The sequence below is a fragment of the Electrona antarctica genome (genome assembly GCF_951216825.1).
Source record: "Electrona antarctica genome assembly, chromosome: 6".
NCBI classification, from domain to species: Eukaryota; Metazoa; Chordata; class Actinopteri; order Myctophiformes; family Myctophidae; genus Electrona; species Electrona antarctica.
Window position 1 is genome coordinate 11,473,639 of NC_136811.1, and position 24,681 is coordinate 11,498,319.

Consider the following 24,681-nt stretch of genomic DNA (forward strand, 5'->3'; position numbering starts at 1 on the left):
GGGCTGTGGCTTTTTCAAGTGTACAATTTGGTTTGAAACTTTAAATTAAAGGTAAGTTGTTATAATAATAATGATAATAATAATAATAATTATTATTATTATTATTTATTATGCACAGGGAAGAGTGGCAGCCAAGCAGCAGGCACGTGTAACCCCTTGACTGAAAGCCAAAGGTTTGGAGAGTAAAACAAATGTTACGTTAATACATAAAACATGTTTTCTCTGTTATTCATTGTGATTTAGTCTGTTTTAACTGGTCACACCTGTAATTTGTTGTAGAAAGCATAGAGATATTATTATCAGGCCCAGATTTACCATTGGGCTAGGGTGGGCTGCAGCCCGGGGGATGATGAAATTGAAAGTATTGCAATCCAATTAAAGTGAAATTTGTGTTTAGCTACTAGTGTAAAGTGTGTAAATCCAGAGTTTATGCCCCCTCTCTGACTGCCTTATCTGTTGTATGACACTGTTATTACTATTATTTCAATATCCTGGCTGATTAGTGGGCACTGGGTAGACAGACTAGACAGAATATATATAATGGTAAAGAGGCTTTCTGGTAATCAGAAAGTCACTGTCTGAAACTGAATTTCCAATTAAAAATGTACCGGTATTTGAATAATAATAATATAATAATAATAATAACAATAAGCCTAATATTATTATTATTAATAATAATAATAATAATGAATATTATTATTAATCGTTATTATTAATCGTTATTATTAATAATAATATACATATTTAAATAAGAATCCACTAATTGTCCAAGTGTTCAAAGACTTAACTTACAGGCAAAAGTTACCATATGTATTTCAGTAAGGTCATCACTGACTTGATTGTGATTGATTGATTGAATGACAGACAAATAACTGCATGTTCAACCGCATTTAATCACCAAGAACATTGTCATTTAGTTCATTATGTTTATGCTGAATAATCTTGACCCCCCCCCCCCCCCTCTGGTAAACTATATCACTTGGCAGTTAGGAACCGCCCCTACCATTTCATTCCACCTGATGCACTAATAACATAAAACTATAAATGTTCTTTATTAATATTTTTAATTGATGACATAATGCTACAAGACCATAATATAGCCTACTTTCCACAGTAGGCCGCTATATTATAGCCTACTGTGGAAAGTAGGCTAATGCACTCACAAATTTGATGTCTTCCTTAGAGTTCTCAAACTCTGCCCGAACCCGACCAGGCCCGACCCGACCCGACGTTTTAGGGCCGGGCCGGACCGGGCCTCGGGCTCCATGAAAATATATATATATTGAATTTGTTTATAATAGTAAATACACAAACAGACAGAACAGAACGATTTATCTATTATGAAGATGGTGCTGACTGGCGCAATTTACTTCTCAAATTCTCCACAAACCCGACAGGCCCGACCCAACCCGAAGTTTTAGGGCCGGGCCGGGCCTAAAATCTATGCTAATTAGTCGGGCCCGATGAGAACTCTACTCTTCCTTTCCCATTCTAATTTCCTGTAGCACAGCTGCAGGATGTGTGTGTGTGTGTGTGTGTGTGTGTGTGTGTGTGTGTGTGTGTGTGTGTGTGTGTGTGTGTGTGCAGCTGAGAGAAGACAGGGTAAGAAAACCGCGATTATTAAAGCAAGGGAGTCCTTGAAGATGTCAAATTGAGGACATTCAAATCTCATATGTCATTTGGAGCCCTCAGAATATCATCCTTGTCACAAAGCACACCACACGTGCCAGCCCAGAGGGGCCTCTGTGCAAACAGGCGGATACACAGGCTTGATTACTGAAAGGCTATATTATTAGATTGGATTGAGACCTTATTATGCAGCAAATTATGTCATTGTTGTGTTCTACACAGATTGCAGCTTCAAATGGTTTGATCCAGAAAAAGTAGCACATTTGCAAAATAATTTGTAAAACAAGGGGGGGGGGGAAAAGATAATTTTCTTTCATGGATAAAAAGGAATTCTAAGTCATTGGCTGACTAAATTGTAACTAATGCATCATGGAACTTCTATAGACTTGGGCCTATAAGTAAGCTAGTATTTTTTTTACTTTTCACCCCTAGTGCTCTTCTGTTGGCTAGTGACCCTTTAACCTTTGCCCTGCTTATTTAGGTATATTTATTTAAGTGTGGTCACGGGACCCCCAGTGGGGTTCCAGCTAGGGGATCCCCAGCTAAACGATTGATAGTTGGGAACCAAATGGACCCTTACAGGTCTGTAACTCTGAGAGTGTACAAATGGACCATTACTCCATCCATCCATCTTAAACCGCTTATCCGTAGTCGGGCCGTGGGCATTTGTACACTCTCATAGTTAAATGAACACTGAGGATATTAGTACAGTGTAGTACAGGGTCCCAGAAATATATTGTTTAAAATGGGGGTCCGTGGCCTAATGAATATCAAACGGATGTTACTAATCAACCTACTGTGCGGGGCTTCCTAGGGTTAATCTTACTCCAGTCTCAAACCCACAAGTGCTGTGTGCTGAGCTTGTCTTTCAATTGGAGAGAATGAAATTAGTCAAACCAATAAAGGCCTAATGAATTTAATTTAAACTATGTTTGATAGACAGACAATCATACTTTCACTTCAGCTAATTCACCAGCGTAACTGTGAGTTAGCTTAAGATATTTCTGCAGTGTAATTGATTTCTTCTTGTAGCATGTTGTCAGGGAGCCCATGCAGTGATCATGTTTCCTTGCCAGACAAACAACAAAAAGATAAACTAATCCCACCTTTTATGATAAGTATAAAGGTCAGTATACTATACCTCTGTTAATCCTTATTTTGGGCATGTCATTATTGCCTTTTTCAAGAACTGGGGATCTACAAGCTTCCAGTTCTTTGTGAGCTTGTATATAGATTGTCATTATTTGCTATTCATCAAAGTATATAGGGGAGGGCTTAAGTGGTTAAGTTATGAATGCACCCCCTATCATGGTTATTTATTATTATGTTTCCCCACCCTACTTTGTAGGCCGGGGTCCCACTCCCCCAGGGACTGAATCCTTCCACCCCCCAGGTCCTCCAAACTCTGCCCATTTCTCTTTCCCTATTCTTTCCCTCTACTAAGCCAAATCTTTAGCTGGAAATAGCCAAACTGCAAGCTCACAACACATGGTGTTGCAACACATTGGATATTTTCACTGAATGTTCACCTCAGAATATAGGTGAGTGGCGACGCCCCTGGTTAAATCACAGAGGACATTCTAATCTATTCAGACACAGACAGACAGCAGAGAGGAACACGGAACAGGAGAGGCCCAGGAATGAAGACGGGCAGGACTTGTTCCTGTATAACAATAAAAAGCAAATACATTAAAAGTTTACATTTGCTGCCCAATACCTTCCGATATCAAAGAACTCCTACAGTAGATACTAAATCATTACATTTGATATAGTTGTTGAAATAGAAAGAGCATACAGTATAGCAAACTATATTAATTCCAAAACGTCTCGTACGTGGAATAGAGCAACCTTTCATACTGTAGGCCTACTATAGTATTTCTGGGCACATCATCACACAAATATGTTTAGTATGCATGAGGCTACCCGACAAACAATGACTCACTTCCCTGCACCATTGTACGGATTGCTGGGGTTTGAGCGCTTTGCTCACATTATTGTTTATCCCTGTCCCATGGGAGGAAGTTGGAATCAGGTGGGTTAAAGTAGTCATGTCTTGATCACCCAGTCTAACCCGGACTGAGGACTTCTTCAAAGTCCCCCTCCTTTCATGTTGGTTTTTTTCCCCCCAATTATTGACAGTGAAGTGTTAATTAGACCCCCGCAGTGACACCAAAATTTGTGCTGTTGTCACTGAGTGGTTTTGGTAAACTTTACTTCACTCACAGTGTTCCAGAAAAAAAACTGCATAATTGCAGTCAATTTCTTGTCAAACCCCAAGTAATTAGGCCTATGTGAGATTCTCAGAATTGGCATGGTTTTCTGCTATAACATTAAGCTTCAACCATGGACTGAAATATAGCTTTGATGAAGTGTCTCTTCAATATATATCCACCCTAAGTTAAAATTCCATAGGCCTCTCATTTATCCATAACGACATCTGTGAACGACGATCTGTGATTACTAGGCGCAGGATATGGGAGTAAAGTACAATAATCCTCTGGGCCCATCTTTCCTGTGGTATTAAACACTTTACAGGAAAACGTTGTGTTTTAGTAGTAGGCTAGCTAGACAACATAGATTCACTGTTTTGAGATAGTGCTAATAAACTGCCTGAAAGTGTTGTCAAAGTTAAGTTATACACTAATTTGAGACAATAATGGTAAGGCTATGTTTTGAGAAAACTGCTTATCCTGTTTTATATGACTTTTAAATCTGATCAATTAATCAGTTAATTAAACTAGGCTTTATACTAAAACACATTTAATTCATGAGCTGCAAATAATATGTTGTTTAAAGTGCTTTCACTGCTTTACATTATTGTAATATCATATAAAACAATTAACACAAAAATTACACAAGAAATGTAAACTAAATATATTACAAAATGTAAATTAAATAATGCAGTTATGTTGGTACAAAATGCATTACATAATATAAATAGCCTAATGCAGTTATGTTATACATGTGCAAGAAAGAATACACTATATTAAAGGCTTGGAAATAAACAACATGATGAGTCAAAGAAAGACAATAAAAAACAGTAAATGTGTTAACAACACAATAATATAGTTATGTGTGTTGCAGTTATGTATGTTGGTACAAATAAAATAATCCAAGGGAGGGCTCAGTCATGAACCTTTTATAGGCCTGAGAATTCCAAACAGTTCAGAACTTTCTTACTCACTCCCTATTAAATGTCGGCGTCACTTCCTCAGCCTTTAAGTTATATACTGCGTCGCACAGCGGTGTCGCGTGGCCGACAATAGCCGATCTACAAGCTCACGACGCGTCGCGGACGCAACGCGTCGTGAGCATGTAGATCGGCTATTCTCGGCACAAGACACCGCCCCGCCGCGAAGTATAATCCGGCTTCAGGCTTTTTTGCCCATCCCTTAGGAAAAAAAAATCGAAAATTCACCCAGAGAGTGAAACGACGTTGAGGAAAAAGAGCGAGCAGAGAGAGAAAAGCCGAGTCTGAGGAAAGAGAAAGAAAGACACCCCAAAAAGACAGATGAAAATTGGGATATCGAAGAAGAAGGCTGCCAAATACCAGAGTACACACTTCAAAGTAAGTTTTCCCAAAACTTTCAGTGTTTCTTTTTTCTCTTTTTAGGGGGGTAAACAGTCACACACAGTAACTTGATATTTCCACCGATTATTCCTATGAGTCTCTCATGGTTTAGGTGTTACAGTTGTAGTGCTCCGTGGTTCGCATCCAAGTTGTACAATATATTATGTATGTCTTTCCTTTGAGTATTTGATTGAGAAATGGAATTGGGAGGGAGGGAACGGGGAAAGAAGGGGGTGAGGGGGGGCGTGGGGGGGCAGGATAAGGGGGTAAGCACTAAGCAATGAGCCCCCCTCCCAAAATACACGCACACACTGTGACAGAGACAGACACACAAGTACAGTACAGAGTCAGAGTATGGACACATTCTGACAACACAATTTGACTGGTAAATATTTGTTAAACTTGTATTTGTTAGTCATGACATTTGTTTTAGGTTATGTCATATAGACGTATGTCAGACTTATTATTACACTTTGGTGTGCTTTCTTACCTTGACACTAAAATGCTATATGTTTAGTTGATGATCACGCATGATGCTATACCTAATGTGACAAGTTCAACACAGATGGTACACACTATACTAACTGCATTACCTAATACTGTTCCCTACTGGGGCTCTAATATTACCACCAGGTGATAGTCTTTTGAAGCGAAAGGCTTGTCTCCTGTTTTCTCCCTTATAGACCCTCGGGGTAACAATCCAGAGAGAAGTATGTGCTTGCGTTGCATGCGCGTGTCTCACGTACAAGTCCCAGCATGGTTTTCACAGCAGTATCAGATCCACAAAGCTCTCTGGTTTCCCACACACACACGCTCTTGCACAACATACTTGATGTTTCCATGCTGGCCTGTCACTGCATTGCAGCCAGGCCAGTTAACATATGGCTGTCAATGTCCAGCTCTGCTGCAACAGTTTCACACACAACACTCTTCTGAAGCACAGCCACTCGTTATTTTTCAGTGGAATTTCAGTAGTTAATGTACATTCGGAGTGACGTACAATAAGCTAACAGTACTATAGTAGATCATTTCCTGTGTAGCTCAGTAAGTGGGTACGAACACGAATACTGCAGTGTCTAGGGTTAAGGGTTTCATTCCCCCCCAAGCTCAAGAGACGTGCATTTATGGTCTTTGGACTACCGTGATGTCACAATCTATTAAGTTACATTACATGGCATTAATATATTTAGCTTCCCAGAGGAACTTAACATCATTGGAATCCCAGAGAAAGGAGTGTGTGGTTCGGAGCCATATGGCATGTGTGATTCTATAAAGATCATGGAGGAAGTGCAGTACAGATGTAATGGTTTTGCGTTCTTTCTACTGTAGCCTATATCTGTGATCCAATTTTGTTATTTCAGGTGTGCAAATTCGGGACAATGTCTACTGTAGAGACCCTAGACTGACTCTGAACTTTCAGATTGCACTTTGATCTCGTCGGGGGGGAAATTCAGTAAACTTGGCTTTGGGCCTGCATGAGTACGCTTTGACCTTTTTAATTATAATGGGAAAACACAGATGTTACAAATAGCTTCATTCCCTTCTGTCATCGACGTAGGAACTTTATGTTCCAGCCAGAAATGGCCCCCCTCCTTTATAATATTCTTCTGCATTTCTTCTATCCCTCTGTATACCCCTTGCCCCCATCACATGCTTACTATTTGCTGTTTGTAGGAAAGAATGTGTTTTGGATGAATCAATGTGGGAGCAATTATTTCAGGGTCTCTGGTCAAAAGTTCAACACTATTATCAATGCTTGGTAAAGCAAAGGAATGCAGTCTGTGGATTCAAAGACAAGTGTGATGTCAAAGACAACAAGTATATAATATATATTATATACTATACGCAAGTAGCAATTGTTATTTCGCTCCGAAGAAGATAGACAGACGTAATGCCATCTGACATCATAGATTTCAAATTAGAAAAAATTGGTCATGCCTTCTAGAGGTTCGGGCCGCTATGCAGACCTCGCATCTAGAGTCTGGGCCGATGGAGAGTATCACACACAGCCCTCACACCTTCGCCCTCCCATTAGCCATTTTTAATATAGATAGGTGTGATAGGATGGTTGTCTTCTACTGCTGTGTCTAAAAAATAAATATAGACCTCACAATACATCATGTCTACCTTATGGCACAATCGCAACTACGTATTGGGAAAACCATGGGAGTGCACTCTCAGCCAAACATAACAGCAGGAGAATACGTGTTGGAGCAGATAGAGTTCCTTGACATCACATATATTGAGCAACAGTCTAAACTGTGTATTGCTGATTTGCATTTACATTGCTTCGACAAACTCGTCATTCAAACACATTCTATCGTACACTATTACAATTTACTTTGTGACCTCTCATGATGCCCTTTTTCTGTTTTTCCAGTCATGCCACTCCACAAGTCGTCCCGGGCTCCTCGCCTGGACCCGACCATGATCTCGGCCCCCCTCGGCGACTTCCGCCACACCATGCACATCGGCAGGGGAGGCGACGCCTTCGGCGACACCTCGTTCCTGTCGAGTCACGGCCCAGCAGGCCCTGACCAGAATGCTCCAGGGAACATGCCAGGCGCCATCGACTCTCAGACGACAGTCAACGACGACAGTCCAAAAGCAGCAGATGACCTTGGAAGCCTGGAAAGCGACGGGATTCAGCACTCAGCGTCTGTGTCTTCCTTCACTTTGGATCTGGACCTGGGCCCGTCTATGCTAGGAGACATTCTGGGGGTGATGGACGGACTGGGCCTAGACTCTGACTGGACAAGCACCAACGAAGAAGAGGTGTTTACTCCCAACGGTGATGCCGGCACGACTGAAACAAAGCAGTGCACGACGGTGTCAGACGAGGGATCGATGGGCGCGCAGGACGAGTTGAACGGGAATAAGCTGGTGGACGACGAGCCGGTTGATGGGGGTAGGATAACGGAGGAAAACGGGACCAAGCCAAAGGGGCTGCGGCCAAAGGTGAGATTCAGTGACAAGAGAGAGGAAATCATTCGCCAGGCCTCCGAGGAAGAGGAGGGCCAGGGCTTTGACTTCCAGGACGACGATGAGCTAGAGTGCGGCAGTCCGACCGTGGGGGAGGTCAAGTGTGGTACTCACCCCCCGGTCAGCAGCGCAGGAGGAGTAGGCGAAGCGGAGGCGACCAATCACAAAGCGGATGTGCCACCCAGTCCTGCCTCATCGTCGCACAGCTCGGAATATGAAGGAGTGACGCCATTGGACAGGAGGAGGGTTGACAGCTGTCATTCAGAGACTGACTCCGAGGAGGAGGAGGAGGAGGAAGGGGCGGATGACGGCAGAGGTTACACATTTGAGGACGAGTTTGACGATGAGATCGGCCTATAGGGGAATTTGCATGGCTCTCGTGAAAAGCCATCTTTGCTGTCAAAGTGAATCTTGTATAGTATAGTAGCATAATTATGTTTCTCGATTCCTAATTTTTCCATGTCATACAAAAGGGAGGTTAGGTTTACATAGAGAATATTCCTGAACACAAAGCTGGACATGACAATCAAAGGTGTTTTACGGGACCTAAATCTTCACCTTCAACCGTGCAGACGAAGTTCTTCAACTGGAAAACACATCTTCAAACTTTACATTTGATAAGAGACGTTATAAAGTATTGCCTCCGTCGGTTTAAACAAAGCAGAACAAAAGCATAGCTTTTGTAAGCACTTTTGATTCATTCCAGGCATCTGGAAGCCTCGCTGTAGAACTGATGCTCAGTGGAAAGTTTGATTCAGACAAATTGAATGATGCTTGTGATATTTTAAAGTCAGAAGCAGGTCTAGTGTTTGTGCTTCGTTTTTAGCAGGTTTAAAGTTTATTACAAAAGAGTTTTTATATATAATGTGCCTTAAAGGGAGCTGTATTATGTACTATTAATGTACTGTGCTATTATGATGTCTTACGTTTCTTTTCATATTGCATGTTTTTAATCTTAGTCCGGATTGGAGAATGTTTGTGTCAGTCGACTAGCCTTCCAATTTTGTGACTTTCAAACCAAAAAGTGATATTATATAAAATAAAGATATCCTGTGTATTTTATATTACTGTGAACTAGTCACATTCTAAATCTGTGTGCAGTCTTGAGTCATGATCAGTCTGCCTGCATTTGGTAGACTTACCAAAATGGCCCAACAAAGCTTTTCTCTCTTTTTGGGGTGGGTAGGTAACACATATGACCACTGATCTCAAAGAAGTAATCTGTAAAAGTACAATGTTCGATTGTATATCGGGACCAAAAGTGTGCTTATTTTTGTACAAGCTTACACACTATGCCTCTTCTTGGACCATTTGAACAGTCGATGTTCATCTCATTCAATTGATCCAGTTGGGAATGCTGGCAACTGGGAGTATTTCTATGCTGGAGAAAGGTGCCTTTTCCTACATGTTATATTGTGGGTTTGTGGGGGAAAATAAATCAAATCAATAAAACAACGCAACTGGGAATAGATCTGGTTTACCATGTCTTTATTCTTGTCCCAAAAAAAAGCATACCTCACTGGATAGACGTCTACAGAAGCTCCGAACGTTGCCCACTTTCAACCTGCCGTTAGCATTTTAGGCATGTCAAAACGTAAAATAGGACGGCGACCCAATAATGGAATCACATGGGCTCTAATGCCTGGCAGCAAGTCTCTGGTTCGATTCCTTACGAGCCGTAACATTTGCTGCATGTCACCTGCTGTTACAAAAAAAGCTATCCAATCTACAAGCTCAAAGCGTTGCAATTAGGGATGTGCCGATGAGACATTTTGGCCGATATCGATATAATTAATTGCTGTTATGGCCGATAACCGATATTACGGTGATCTCATTCTGTAATGAAAAACTAATAATTTTGTCCATTCTGAAAAATACATGCAACAGGTTGTCTGCACTGCAGGCTTAGGCAAATCAGATTTAACTTAAATCCCTTTACATTTAATATTGTGAGCTTGTAGATCTGTCAAAGCTGTTACTTTGGGCTTGGTTTATCTGTAAAGACAGACCGATTAATCAAACCGATGCCGATTAATCTAAAAACTAAAATCGTCCGATACCGATGTGTTTGCCGATTAATCTCCCATCACTAGTTGCAATGCTTTGCATTGTGGTGGTCTTGTAGACGGGCTGTTTTCACTATTGGTCTGATACTAATAGCTAGGGCTTAAATTGTTTAGGGAAACATAACAGATTTTGAACCAGAATTATTCTACGGTGAGGATGTCGTGAAAATCTGTCACATAAAACACATTTTACATCAGCAAAGTAACAATCTATAAAAAGTACAATCATCTATGGGCCACAGGGGCCTTTGGAATTCTTCCAGGTTTTTAACCAGCTCTTCAGCCCTACTCAAAGTATGTACCTGTGGGCCGTGGCCATAAAACCAAAACCATAATGCTGAAAAACAGGAAAGGTGCACAATAAGCTCTTCACACAACCGAATAGTGTTGAAAAGTGTTTAATTTTAATGTAAAAATACATTACATGGTAGTTGGAGCCAATGTGTTTACTTATTCTGTCCTGTGAAACCAAAACGACAGCAACAACCTTTTGCGTTTTAAGAAAATTCATAATTCATTGTTGACTTTCAGATTGTATATTATGAAGATTCTAATGTATAAAGTGTAGACAGCCAGTGACTGACTAAACATAAGCTCCAATATGATACAACAGTATTGTACATATTATCAAGCATGTACTTTACATACATGCACATCTCACACACACATGCACATCTCACACACACACACACACACACACACACACACACACACACACACACACACACACACACACACACACACACACACACACACACACACACACACACACACACACACACACACACACACACACACACACACACACACACACACACACACACACACACACCTTTCTCTCCGTCACACTCACGTGCTACACTGATACTAACTCTCTCACACACACACACTACACCGATATTGTCCTGAACAAGTTGAATCCTGACAGGGCTGTGGATATCATGACACCCGGTAGCTGTGGATGCCAGTGGATCTCCTTGACCTCCGACTGACCCTGGTGCAGGAACAGCAACTGCGGGGGCAGGTTCCTCACGCCTTCTGCCCTGGCGCCCACGTCGCACGACTCCACGGAGAGATCCCACTGGCTGACGACGTCGTCGGCGCCCGCGGCGGCGAACACGCTGGAGTCCACGGGGTTCCACTCCACCGATGTGATGGGGGCGCTGTGCTGCTTGAAGCTGGCCACGGGACGTCCCGACTAAAAAACAAACACAAACACACACACACACACAAGACATCCTTATTTATAATGTAAAATCCTGGAGTGTTAACAAGGCGGGGTCTAAACGGCGTGGACTGGCTTCCATGTGGATCTCATACTTCATAGGGCCAAGTTATGACCTCAGTCATCTATAATTTATCCATGGCACATGACTCCATGTTTGGGCAAAGTTTCAGCCTGATCCGAGCCACAATGACTTTCATCCATACTCAAATTTATCCAATTACTTATTTCAAAAAATATTAAACATGTGAAGAAAAAACGTGTGGACTAAGCCTTACTAGTGCACACATTTCTTTTGCAAATATACAGAGCAAGTACCTTAGTCACCAAGGTACTTGCTCTGTATATTTGCACCATTCAAAAGAAATGTGGCACTGACTCATACTCCCATAAATCCAATGGTTTGCGAGGGTAGCCTGATGGACAGAAAGACAGACTCACTTCTAGACAGCTTCTAGATATGCTGTAAAAACCTGGGTCCACTTTTTGCAGACTGTCAATTCGACACCATTTTCAGTGAATTCTCATGTGAAAATGACATTTTTGTTGATAGACAAGCGAATACATTAAACAGGAGGGTGCAAAGAGGCTCAATTCACACAGGAATGTTTTACTAACAAATGACTGAAATATTCTAATATACTGTATGTGTTTATATTTGGTATTATCACTGAATGCAGGTCCCCTGACCAAATCACTTTCTACGTCATACACAATGGGAACGGAATGGACCAACAGCTTGTACAAAAACAAAACAAAAAAAACATTATTGTTAATAGTGTGTGGACATACTTGCTACTAGTGCTACTAGTTCTATCCTTCGGACCTACATTATGAATTTATCTCAAATAAGCCACAGGCAGTTTCACTCCACTCCATCTAGGCTCTGAGCTGGGCTTTACACCTACAGTTGGGTGCCACCGATATTGTCCCTTATTATTTGACCCATTTAGGCCTGACCTCAAAATTTTTAAAAATCCTTCTAAATCCTCCAGTTTTCTGAAATAAATATTTTCACGATTTTTCAAAAATAGCAGACCTACAAGCTCGTAGCGCGCCACTCGGTGGCGCGCTATGAGCTTGTAGATCTGCTATTTTTCAATAGCTAAATTATAACATAATGTTTAAAACACCAAAAGGTGTTCCCGCCCAAAATGGGTTAACTGTCCTTTTGCGCAGATCACGCAAACCTCAGCAAAAAGAAAAGGACAATATCGATGGCCTCCAACTGTAAACTGATCATGACTGATAAACCGACTGGGACAATATCTTCTCCATCTTTTTCCGCTGCGTGCAGTGAGAGAGACCATTATCTGGGGACTGGCTTTCTTGAAACTCTGCAACCTTCACGATTATCATGTTTTCATGGCAAGTGAAGATAGAAATGTTGTGTGTGTTTAAACCACTGACAAGAGAGATAGAGATAATGAGATTAGATTGTGGTGTAGACATTGGGCTCCATCTTGTGCCACCCTTATCCCTAAACGCATTTGCTATTTTTTTTTTACTATTTTGAAAAACATTTCAAAATAGTTCAACTAGCCGATCTACATCGAGACATTTTGAGCTTGTAGATCGGCTATTTGAACCATTTTAAAAGCAAATTGGCAAATTAGTTTAGGGATAAGGGTTAAGGGGTGGCACAAGATTCAGCCCATTGTGATTCTGCAGGAGTCTAGCCATCTATGAGAGGGTCAGTCTGTGTGTGTCTGTATGTGTCCGGAGCCAGTCTTTCAAGACATTTTCAAATGTCTTGTGCACACTGAAGGCCAACGTACCTCCACTAAAGTCTCCTTCACATATCGTATGGTGTATACCCTCTTGACATTAAATAACTTTACAATGAAAGTCAATGGTGGTTTTACCTGGAACTGCCGAAGGTCCCAGACCTTTAGGACGCCGTCGTCACCTCCCGACAGTATGAATGGTTCACTCCGGTTCCAGCTGATGACGTTGACGTCTGAGGAATGTGCCTCATTGGCCGAAAGCATGGAGTTGGGCGGGGAACGGACGTCCCAGACACGGATCGATCGATCCACTGAACAGGATGCAAAGACCTGGGAGTGAAAGGAGAGAGTAGCACAAAACTGTAGCTTAAAACCTGTAGCTTTTCACCTAGCTATCCTAAACAAGGAACTGAATCTCATCAATACGTGGATGACATTCCACATATCTAGTTTTAGTGCATTTAGTTCCATCTAAACCAACTTCCAACACATTTTGTCTGACTCGAAAAGCTGATTACAAGCTCTTGGGCGTCTCTCATACCTATATATATATATTTAGGGGCAGCGGTGGGCTAAGGGTTAGAGGAGCGCCCTTGTTGCCGAAAGGTTGCCGGTTCGATTCCCCCGGACTGGCAGGAAAAATCTGGGTGGGGAAGTGATTGTCATCACTCACCCAACACTGCTGAAGTGCCCTTGAGCAAGGCACTGAACCCCCAACTGCTCCCCCTGGAGCTGCTTAGTGGTTGTACTGGTCAGCTCCCAGGTTTTAATGTACGTCTGTTTGTGTGTGTGTGTTTCTATGTGCAGGGTGTTGCTGAAAATGAGCACTTGTGCTCAGCTACTACCCTGGGTAAATAAAGGATATAAAATAAAATAAAAAGTCAACTAGACTACACCAAAGTAGTGATGGACATGCTCAACATGGTACATGTGTGATCCTTTACTGTCCGCCCAGGGGACTGGGAGGTTTGCGGTGAATCCCTGGCGGAGTCATACCAAAGACTATTAAAAATGGTACGCAGTGCCTCCCTGCATGGCATTCAGCAAGGGTTGGATTGGGAGTTAAGTCCTACTCCTGTGACATAACATCATCATGTTCAAGAGGTGTACTTTCACATCAAGCTGCCTCTCACACTAAGAAAATAGTGTGTTGTTGGACAGAGAAAGGTCTATAATACAGTAGGGTTTCTCATGATTTGTCTCTCTGAAAAAAGCCATTTTAGTATGAAAAGCTTAAGAATATTGTGTGGCTTGTGATGATCAGGTCCAATATTTTTGTTCAGTATCGACGGAGCTAAAGAATGATTCAGAAGCTGTGTTCATGTTCACTCTTCCATTGGAATGACTAGACTCCAACCTGCTTCCCATATCCTAAAATATTTAAAAAAAAAAAAGGTGTCCACCCACTTCACGCAGATACGGGAAGTTAACCGGAGATGGCATGTCTTGCTATTTCCGTCTTGGATTATAGTTAAGAGATATTGGAACTGGGTGGAGCACACCGGGTTGGTGATTTAGAATCTACCAATGGAAGTTGGCAACAGTGCCATCTGATGGCAAGTGCTATTGGTAGAAAGCAACAACAGCATGATCCATTGCTATATAACCCATTTAGACCTGGGAACGATTCTACAAATGTCTTCTGAATCCTGACAGTTTTCTGAAAAACCCATGTTTCTATGTCGTTTCTAAGTCGTTCTCAAACATTTTCATGTCAAGGACCCCCAAGATTATCTGTAATTGGCCGCCGACCCACATCTGAAAATATGTTGTTCCAGGGACCCCGCTGAAGCAAAGATTTGAGTTAAAAATCAGACCAGTCTGAAGCGAGTGGTGCAACAGCACCCCCTATTGGTACCCTAAACATCGGGACATAGTCACATATACAAAGCTGTTCCTTGGAGTGGTTGCACCACTCAAAAACGTTGGCTCTGAAAGAATATATACATTCAAAGATTTGCACTACATTTTCAAAAATAGCAGACCTACAAGCTCGTAGCGTGGCACTCGGTGCCACGCTATGAGCTTGTAGATCTGCTATTTTTAAATAGCTAAAGCATAACCTAATGCTTAAAACACCAAAAAGGGTTCCCGCCCAGAATGGGATAAATCAGAGCAGCACTACACAGCTGCTTCTTGAGCGTACGACGTACCGTGGCTTCTGTAGGCGACCACTGCAGGTCCTCCACAGATGCTGTGTGTGAGCTGAACGGCCGTTGGTCAATCTTCCAGGCGGCCCCCCCCCTCCTGGGGCTCCCACACGTGAATGTTCTTCTTGCAGTCGCCGCTGACCAGACGGCCTGTTGTTGAACACAGCAATGGAGTACACGCACATCATCATCAACCATACTCCCTTTTTAATTCAAACGGGAAAAAATTGGTTGCAATGGTTAACCAGCACTACTGTCGGAAAACAATGATTCAGTCATGGCCAAAATCAATATCCTCCATATCGATTGTGATATTTTTTTAACAATTTGTTTTGGTTTATAATGTTGTACATGTACAGTATATACCCTGAGGCAGGGGTGGGCAACTTTGACGATGGAGTGGGCCACTATATTTCCACACTCACTCCCTAGGGCCATATATTACTGTCGTAGCAAAAATAGCCGATCTACAAGCACAAAACGCGTCGCGCTGCGACGCATTTTGAGCTTGTAGATCGGCTATTTTTGTTATATTCGAATTTAAATCTTGAATTATTTTTTCCTATTTTTGAATTGGAATCCTGAAAATTAACATTTTTATGTCATTTCAAATGCCTTTAATTATACTTGTGTTGAGCAATGAGCTACAAATTTAGTAAGTATAGGGTCATGTTTGCATGTTGTGGAATTGTAACAGCTGAAACCAACATATCAGTATTCTGACATTAACCTGAGGGCGACATTAAGTGAAGGTGGGGGCCGCATGTGGCCCCCGGGCCGCCAGTTGCCCACCACTGCCCTGAGGCTTTCTAACCGTTTTCCTTGCTTGTCAGGAGTGTGCATGGAGTTCACCTAATAGACTTCCTAGCCCTCTCAATGTGCATGGAGTTCACCTAATAGACTTCCTAGCCCTCTCAATGTGCATGGAGTTCACCTAATAGACTTCCTAGCCCTCTCAATGTGCATGGAGTTCACCTAATAGACTTCCTAGCCCTCTCAATGTGCATGGAGTTCACCTAATAGACTTCCTAGCCCTCTCAATGTGCATGGAGTTCACCTAATAGACTTCCTAGCCCTCTCAATGTGCATGGAGTTCACCTAATAGACTTCCTAGCCCTCTCAATGTGCATGGAGTTCACCTAATAGACTTCCTAGCCCTCTCAATGTGCATGGAGTTCACCTGATAGACTTCCTAGCCCTCTCAATGTGCATGGAGTTCACCTAATAGACTTCCTAGCCCTCTCAATGTGCATGGAGTTCACCTAATAGACTTCCTAGCCCTCTCAATGTGCATGGAGTTCACCTAATAGACTTCCTAGCCCTCTCAATGTGCATGGAGTTCACCTAATAGACTTCCTAGCCCTCTCAATGTGCATGGAGTTCACCTAATAGACTTCCTAGCCCTCTCAATGTGCATGGAGTTCACCTAATAGACTTCCTAGCCCTCTCAATGTGCATGGAGTTCACCTGATAGACTTCCTAGCCCTCTCAGGGCCAGGAGGCCTTGTCAGGAGTGTGCATGGAGTTCACCTGATAGACTTCCTAGCCCTCTCAGGGCCAGCAATCACAGAAGTGATATTCTTTACCCGTTTGAATGTTTGCATTCAGTATTTGCATTCTTAGCCTAATCCCCATAAACGTGAGATAAGATGACTGATTTATTAATTAAGGGTTTATTTAATTTCTACGGGCATGACAAACTAGGACTGGTAAATATATATATATTATAATGTGATACGAGACTAAATGTCACCTGGGTGTCACCGTGAGGATATCTGTGATATGGCACAAGTGTCGTCTTTCTTGATTAAATCACGTACATCCTATTTTATCCCAGTAAGACGCTTTCCCAGTTTTCATAGGTTAACAACCCATTAAGACCAGTTACACCCATAAGTTGCTAAACCTTTCAAGCCGGGAATGTGGGGAATGCCGAATGCAAGATTTGATGTTTTTCAGAAAACTTAGGTCAGGATTTAGAAAGCGACCCGCATGAGTCTTCCTCATGAGTTTTTTTCAACCAAGGTTCATGTTTTAGGTTGTTATTAGAGAAAGTAAAAGGTGAGTGTAATTTATTTTTGTTTTAGGGATTTTTGCTGTTTTTTACAGGGGGGCGGGGGCATTCGAACATGGGGCTAAATATGTATTTCTTCACAACATTTTATAGGAATCTATTGTTATTATTTACTATAAAAATTACATCTGGCCACAAAAGATCACGGGATCTACTGAATGTGTCAAACTGACATATTGAGCCTATGACACAGTGTGGCTTCCCCCCAGTAGGCTACCTTCATATTCAGTAGATCCTGTGATCTTTTGTGGCCAGATGTAATTTCTTGGGGTCTAGTAGGTCTATAGTAAATAATAAAAAAAGACATCGCTATAAAATGTTGTAAAGAAATACACATTTAGCCCCATGCTCGAATGCCCCTGTCAAAAACAACTAAAATCCCTAAAAGAAAAGAAAGCAGCAAACACTCAACTTTTACTTTTTCTAACAACAACCTAAAACATGAACCTTGGTTGAAAAAAGTCCTTTAAATGGACCAGTCTGGAGTATGCTTGGAGTTCACAGAGTTTACCTAACAGGATTCCTTTAGGACTTGTTATTGACTTCATGAAAACCTCTTTACCACCTGGACTGGAGTTGGCACCTTTTGAACTTTAACCGACTTTGAGCGCACTCAGGTTGTTTTTGTTCTTTAGAGCAACATGTGTCAGCATGTTCTTGAGCTGCATCATGTGTTGAAAAGGTTTAGGGCATTTTGAAATTGTATTAGTGAACCGAAATGTACTCTTTACACAGGTCAGAAATATATTAGACATCTTAAACGCATAAAGCCCCAGACATGAGTGAGTTCATAGACCAAAGTGGTGGCACTTGGGTGCCACGTGATGAGAAGCAATTCCACCATGACGCGCGTGCTAATAACGCCAACGCTAGTGAGGCAAGGCGACGCCCATCCTCGCACCAGAAAACACCAGCGCCCTATTTTGGGTCGCACAGACGCAGTGCAAGCGAGGCCCTAGCAACCGTGCCTAGCAACCGGAGCGATTCCAAAAATGGAAAATAGCGAGGCATTCTTATATCAATATTAAACATTCCACTTTCAACGTAGCGCCCCCCAAACCCACTTACCAGGTACTTTGGGTGACCAGTCAATCGCATAGCCTTCCGTCATGTGACCAGAAAAACTGAAGAGGGGAGTGGCCTCCTTCTGCTGTTTGATGAAGGCTGCCATGGCGACAGAGCTGTGGACTGCCTGAAGCTGAGGTTGTAGGTCAAATATCTCCACCTGACCCTTGTCTGACCAGACCGCAGCCAAAGACTGGTCCTCACGCTGCGTCACCTGAATACAAAATACTTTTTTGATGGAATGATCCAGGAATATACTTTAAGAGGTACGCTCATTTTCAACATTGAATTGTCATTAATATACCTTAGAGTTGTTGTTGTGGGTATAGTTTATGCGTAGGGGTTCCAGGTCTAAATGGGTTAATAGTGTGTGTATGTGTGTGTGTGTGTGCCAGCAATGGACAGCTTCTGTACAGCTGTACAGTTAACTCCATGCCTGACACACAGAAACACCTAAATGAAACATATACACAAATAATGACATTACCTACAGCTCTTTACCTGTCAAAATGTCTGCTGTGAAAAGGGTTCTATGGTTTGGGACAGCACTGATCTATACTTGGCATCTATATTATTGCGAACGCAGTGATTGCGAACGCAGTGATTGCGAACGCAGTGAGCACTAACTATGAGACCTAGCAGAACATGTCTGTCTGTCTGTCTGTCTGTGTGTCACGCTGTAACACCACCCGCCCACCACCAGAGGGCGCAGCTGTATCACACACAAAACACACACACACACAAAAAACGTAAGTTAAAAAAAACTTAACTTAAAAAAAAACGTAAAGAAACTTTTTAAAAAAACGTTAAAAAAAACCAAAAAAAAAAACACGCACTAAAAAAACTTAACGTAAAAAAAAAAACTTAAAAAAAGTACGTAATTTATTCTAATTGTTGTTATTGCAATTTACGAGCTGCGTTCGCTTCCCGCGTTTGCGCGTCTTACTTGTTAATCTAGACTTCTAGAGCACAACTAAGCAAACGCAGACGACGTGAGGTGTGGATACTGCGGATGAGGCGGGCCACGTACTCGGACTCTGTTGATTCCTCCATAGTGTGGCATCATGGCCAGCTCCATCTGAGGCTTCTTATCCTCGTCCTCGTCCTCGCTCTCTTCTTCACTGCTCTCCTCCTCGTCCTCGTCTTTTTGCTCTTTTTCCACCTGCGTTCCATGGAGGTTGCGCATACGCATGACAAGAAGTCTGAGAGAGAGAGAGAGAGAGAGAGAGAGAGAGAGAGAGAGAGAGAGAGAGAGAGAGAGAGAGAGAGAGAGAGAGAGAGAGAGCAGAGCAGAGCAAGTACAGTTTAGGACGGTCATAGAAAAGCTCAAGATAAGATAAAACCGCATTCATTATACTGTATTGAGGTGACATTTGGTCAGTAGCAAGACAGCTACAGCTGCAAACGGAAAGGTCAACAAAATGGGATAAAGATAACAAAAAAAAGAATGATAAGTATACCCTATACAGAATATTTGGGATACTATAGGTTGACTAGCGACTGCTCCAGTGAAGCTGCAAATACAGCCAACTGAAGTTGGGCATCATCATGGCCAAATCAATGTTGATTGTTATAAGTGTTAGTGTTAAACAGTGTTAAGTAATAACAACAGCCTATGCATGTATTACTTACTATTACTGTAGGTCAAATAAATCTTATATCTTACCTATTACTGAGAGCAGAGTCAGCTTGAGTGCCAGCACAGAGCAGCATTGACAAGGGATACTGTTCCCTGCCATCTCCATTCGCATCTCTCAAGACATCAAAGCTCAAACAGGGAGAACCTATGAGGGATAAACAATCAATTAACAGCATTATGATTTCCTGGTGATACCCATTGGCTAAATGCCCACACATTTAACTTTTGTAAAGCGTTATTCGGTTTTCGGTGGTGAGGTGACCACCGAACTACAACATGACGTCACGAGCCGTGGTGAAGAGCAAACCACCGCCACCGCCCAAGCCCTTCTCTCCGTTTTTACTCACCACTGCTCAACGTTATTTCACCTCACCACCGCAAATCCAGACTATGAATGAGCCTTAACTCGGAGAGGGTAAAAATGTAACGGGCAGTGGTTCTCAACATCGGGTCTTGGGACCCCCAGCTAAATGGTGGATAGTTAATCTTCACCATTATTACATGTACAAGTATTTGCGACCGAAGGTCGAAGTTAACTATGGAATCGTGCATTTCCTGTCCGTCAGTGTATCACTCAAAATCAACCATACATGGGAAAGCCCATGGTGACCAGGTCTTGTGACATCACGTGACATCATTAGTGATGAAGATCCCTGATGTCATAGAAAATGCGACCTGTTGTCGCAATTAAGCCCATATATGGAGATCCCTGATGTCATCCATATTTACGTTCTCAACATGTCAATAGGTCCGAAAATTAAGGCCCGGTCCTACCCGGGCCGGGATCCGCACGTAATTCCGACAGAGCATTAGTCCGACATGCGTTCCGCATGTCGAACATGCGCTGCTCCCGTGCTTGTGGTTAGGTTAGGGTTTGAGGTAGGTTGCCGTTTGTCGGACCAATGACTAGTCTGAACTAAGTACTGCACCCACCTGGGCCCTCATCAAACCTTGTACAAGACACTGCCCCCGCTGTCAGCCTTAGAAGACTCCATATATGGAGCTGACCTGTTCTGGCATTCCATATGTTGATCTGACCTCATCAAACCCTGTACACTCAAGACACGCTCCATATGTGGCCAGTACAGAATTCATTCCATATGTCGATCTGACCCCCATCGCCAGGATGCGTGGGTCGCCCGCAGGCGTCGGTCTTACTGGTAAATACTACTAGAGAATGCACATGTCTATTTTTGATCAGTTCAACTTCAAATAGGCCGGTGCATATCAAATTTGTGGCCCTTGAAATAAAAAGAAAGGCCTTGTTGTGGTATATAACAGTTGAAATACCGGTATGCAAGTAGCCTACTTCAGTAAGAGTGAAATCCTCAATGTTTATTTTAACAATGTGTAACTCCTACAGTGTACAAATGTAACCAATTGTAACAAATGAGTTATTTGGTTACATTTGTTACAAGCCCATCTGCAGTGTAAGGGCTCTCTCTACTCCATTGAGAAATTAAAGCACTAACCACACCAGAGGGTCGCCATGCAACTATTATTCCCAATGGCAGTTGCGTTGGTGTGGTTTGTTGCAAGGAGTTGCAGATGGTGTGGTTTGGGCCTTAAGACTGGTAAACAAGTAGTACAGCCTGTGTAGATAAATTGGAACAGTCTCCCAGTCACACTAAGCCAAGGGAATAGGGAAAGTCCCAGTGCTCACCCTCACAACTTTCAAACAACCTAGTCTACAGTAGACTAGGTTGTTTGAAACTCTAAACTGCTCTATAAAATTGTAGTAGACTGTCTACTACAATTTTATAGAGCAGTTTTAGAGCAGCATTTGTAGCGAGTCTCTCTAACGCACTGGACCAGGGCTAAGTTGTATCCTCGTTAGTAGTTAACAGTTTTTGTATTGACCTGTACTTTCGTTTGAAATGTACGTCCATTCTACAAACCGTGAATAACATTTTTCAATCCATTTTTCAATCGGTTATGCTCTAGTTCAGTGGTAACGAAACTGGGGGTTCGCAATCGCGACCCACAAATGTGTCCCCGGACCACCGTTTGTGAAACATTGATGTGTGCTGCACAGACAGGCCTATCCGCATAGCTTCCATCACGCTGCCATGCACTGACTCGCCTGTTTGGCACTCATGGTACATGCGGTAGGCAGACTGGTCCATCTCCAGCTCCTCCCCGGGCCTCAGCAGCTGTACGCCGGGGACGTACACCTTGTCGTCCGGGTCTCTCTCCTGCTTCACCTCCATCTCGTCTTCTTCTTCTTCTTCTTCATCGCTGCTGCCAGTGTCCACTTCGTCCATCTCCTCACCTTCGTGCTCCTCGCTAAACGTGTCTTCCCCGGGCGCAGACATCTTGGATTTAGAGAGAGAAACAGCTGCCTGCAGCAGTTCGCTTACTTCTGGTGTTGTCGTGTTTCCACGTGGTTTGAAAACGTCATAGTGATCCCATAGCCCTGGCTGAGAGTGGCGCTGTGATTGGCCACAGTTCACATATGTGTGGTGGTGATTGGCTAGCCTGGTGGGTTGTCTGGGTCTGAAGTTCTAGATCCGGTCCAGAGCGGAGACGGAACAGGACGCGTAGTGTGCATAGGTAGTGTGTGTGTGAAACTTAGCGGATACAGTAGACGGGCTCTAGATCGGATCTGAAGTTGAACACGGAGCAGTACATTGACAACTTTCTGGTTGTCCTTGTTGCTAGACAACCAAGAAGCCAATCAATCATCTTCCAGCAGATGAGCTGGGACCGAGGCTAGACTGGGACCGAGGCTATTCAGCCTACTGATCTGGGAATTTTGCCTGGCATCGTTGCAAATGAATGAATGAATGAATGAACGAATTTCCAAAAATAAAATAACTACAAAATCACATTATATCTCATCTGACATTTGCACTATTGGAAACAGTATTTATTAACAGTTTTAGAATTACAGTACATTTCAAGCACAACTCAAAACAAAAACTGTTAACAGTGAGTGGACGACCCAATAAAGCACTACACTGAGGGTCCACCTAGTTCAATTCATCATAACATTTAGAGACGTACAAATATACACTTCTATAGCCAAAGAACAGGAAATCATCATAAAGGAGGTAAGAAGGGAAAAGAAAACATAGGCTACAGTGAGGGGGAAAAAGGGGTGGGTGGGCCGTGGGGGATTCAGATTTTACGGGGGCCAGTTTCGAATTGCAGCCGTCCGTAGGTGCCCTTTGAGAGCGGTTTTGAAGGTGTCAAGGGGTTCGCATGTCTTAATGACTGTTGATAGGGCGTTCCACATTTTGGTGGCATAGGATTGGTGGCATTTTGGTGGAACACTTCAAACATTTTCCAATAATGTCAAACAAAATAATGATTATTATTTTTTGTAGATCGGATCTGTACTCTCAGTAAAGTACAGAGCTTAAGTGGTTAAACATCCTCAGCTTCCCGCCCCCCCATCTCTCTCCTGTCCTCCCTGCTCCCTCCCATGTTAACCTCTCGTCACCAGGCCCTTTACTCTGTCATTCCCTCTCTCTCTCTCCCCCTCCTCTCTCACTCCCCCCACCCTCTCTCTGCCTCTCCCGCCCGCTTGCATTTACTGGAATTCAGCTGACTGCTTGACAATGGTGCTGGGCGCATCCAGCCCGGTCCAGCCCCTGCCTCGCTAACAGGAAAAATGGAGATGCATTGAGAAAAGTAAAAGCCCCCCTTGGGAATAAAAGCCCCTTGCTTTCTCCCCACTTCCAGTGAAAGTGCATACTGTGTGTGTGTGTGTGTGTGTGAGACCACTTTCACTTTCACTTCCAGTGAAAGTAGGCTACAAGTGTGAAAGGGGACTATGATCCCTGGCATAGTTATAGAAAGGTGATAGAAAGGTTAACTATTGTACATGTGTTACCTATTAGTATAGCTACCTACTGTACATACTCGAAGAGTGGGCAGTCTGGGCACTAAAGAAAAGTGCAGGGCACTTTGATGCAAAATTGGCTATTTTGTCCAAAATGTAAAAAAAAAGAATTAATCATTTGAAAAATGGTATGAAGTAATGTAAAGTATACGTGATGTGAACATGCATGGGACATCATTAACAGACCAACCCTTCAGCTTCTTGTTTATGCCCAAAATAATTGGATAATATACAGGTTTTGTAGCAACTGTAGAAATATTAGGCCTTAATTGTCGAATGTTCAATCATCTTCAAATCATGTATGCCGTACTTCACATTACTTAAGACCGTTTCCCAAATATTATTTTTTTTAAAAACATTTTGGACAAAATAGACTAATGCCCACTGATCCTGCTGGTATAGCCTACTGCAAAATGTTGAGTAATAGGCTAATAATAATAACCTCAAATTAAAGAAATTGCTTATTTGTATACCATATTGTAGGCCTATGTACAGAATGCATGACCATACCAGTATAATTTTTACTGCCTGACAACACATCATAGCTTATCTTTTAAAAACTTTCTAGACTGTGTTCATTCATAAATTCTATTTCTACTTCAATGTACTTACCGTTAGGTTGAATCACCTATAATTGTGTTTTACACACTTTGCTTGTTTGTGGATTTCATGTATGAAGCACTTTGTAAACGTGTTTTTGAAAAGT

The 24,681-nt window shown here is 42.5% G+C and overlaps 2 protein-coding genes across 3 annotated transcripts; one reads left to right on the forward strand and one right to left on the reverse strand.

Annotated features, from left to right (window-relative positions):
* The first annotated feature begins 4,988 nt into the window (after positions 1–4,988).
* On the forward strand, positions 4,989–9,653 carry cdc42ep5 (CDC42 effector protein (Rho GTPase binding) 5). 2 transcript variants are annotated; one of them, XM_079502732.1, is made up of 2 exons: positions 4,989–5,197; positions 7,581–9,653. In XM_079502732.1, the coding sequence occupies exon 2, from the start codon at positions 7,583–7,585 to the stop codon at positions 8,540–8,542; it is 960 nt and encodes a 319-aa protein (XP_079358858.1). In that variant the 5' UTR covers positions 4,989–5,197; positions 7,581–7,582; the 3' UTR covers positions 8,543–9,653. The 2 variants fall into 2 exon arrangements, with proteins under 2 accessions (XP_079358858.1, XP_079358859.1); XM_079502733.1 differs by lacking the exon at positions 4,989–5,197 and adding an exon at positions 5,502–5,585.
* A 977-nt stretch (positions 9,654–10,630) lies between these two features.
* On the reverse strand, positions 10,631–22,519 carry grwd1 (glutamate-rich WD repeat containing 1). Its single transcript, XM_079504210.1, is given in 8 exon segments — positions 10,631–11,446; positions 13,339–13,530; positions 15,354–15,443; positions 15,445–15,500; positions 18,493–18,703; positions 19,520–19,691; positions 20,156–20,273; positions 22,212–22,519. Coding segments are annotated over 8 exon segments (1,380 nt in total). The 5' UTR covers positions 22,444–22,519; the 3' UTR covers positions 10,631–11,137.
* Between the last annotated feature and the right edge of the window lie 2,162 nt (positions 22,520–24,681).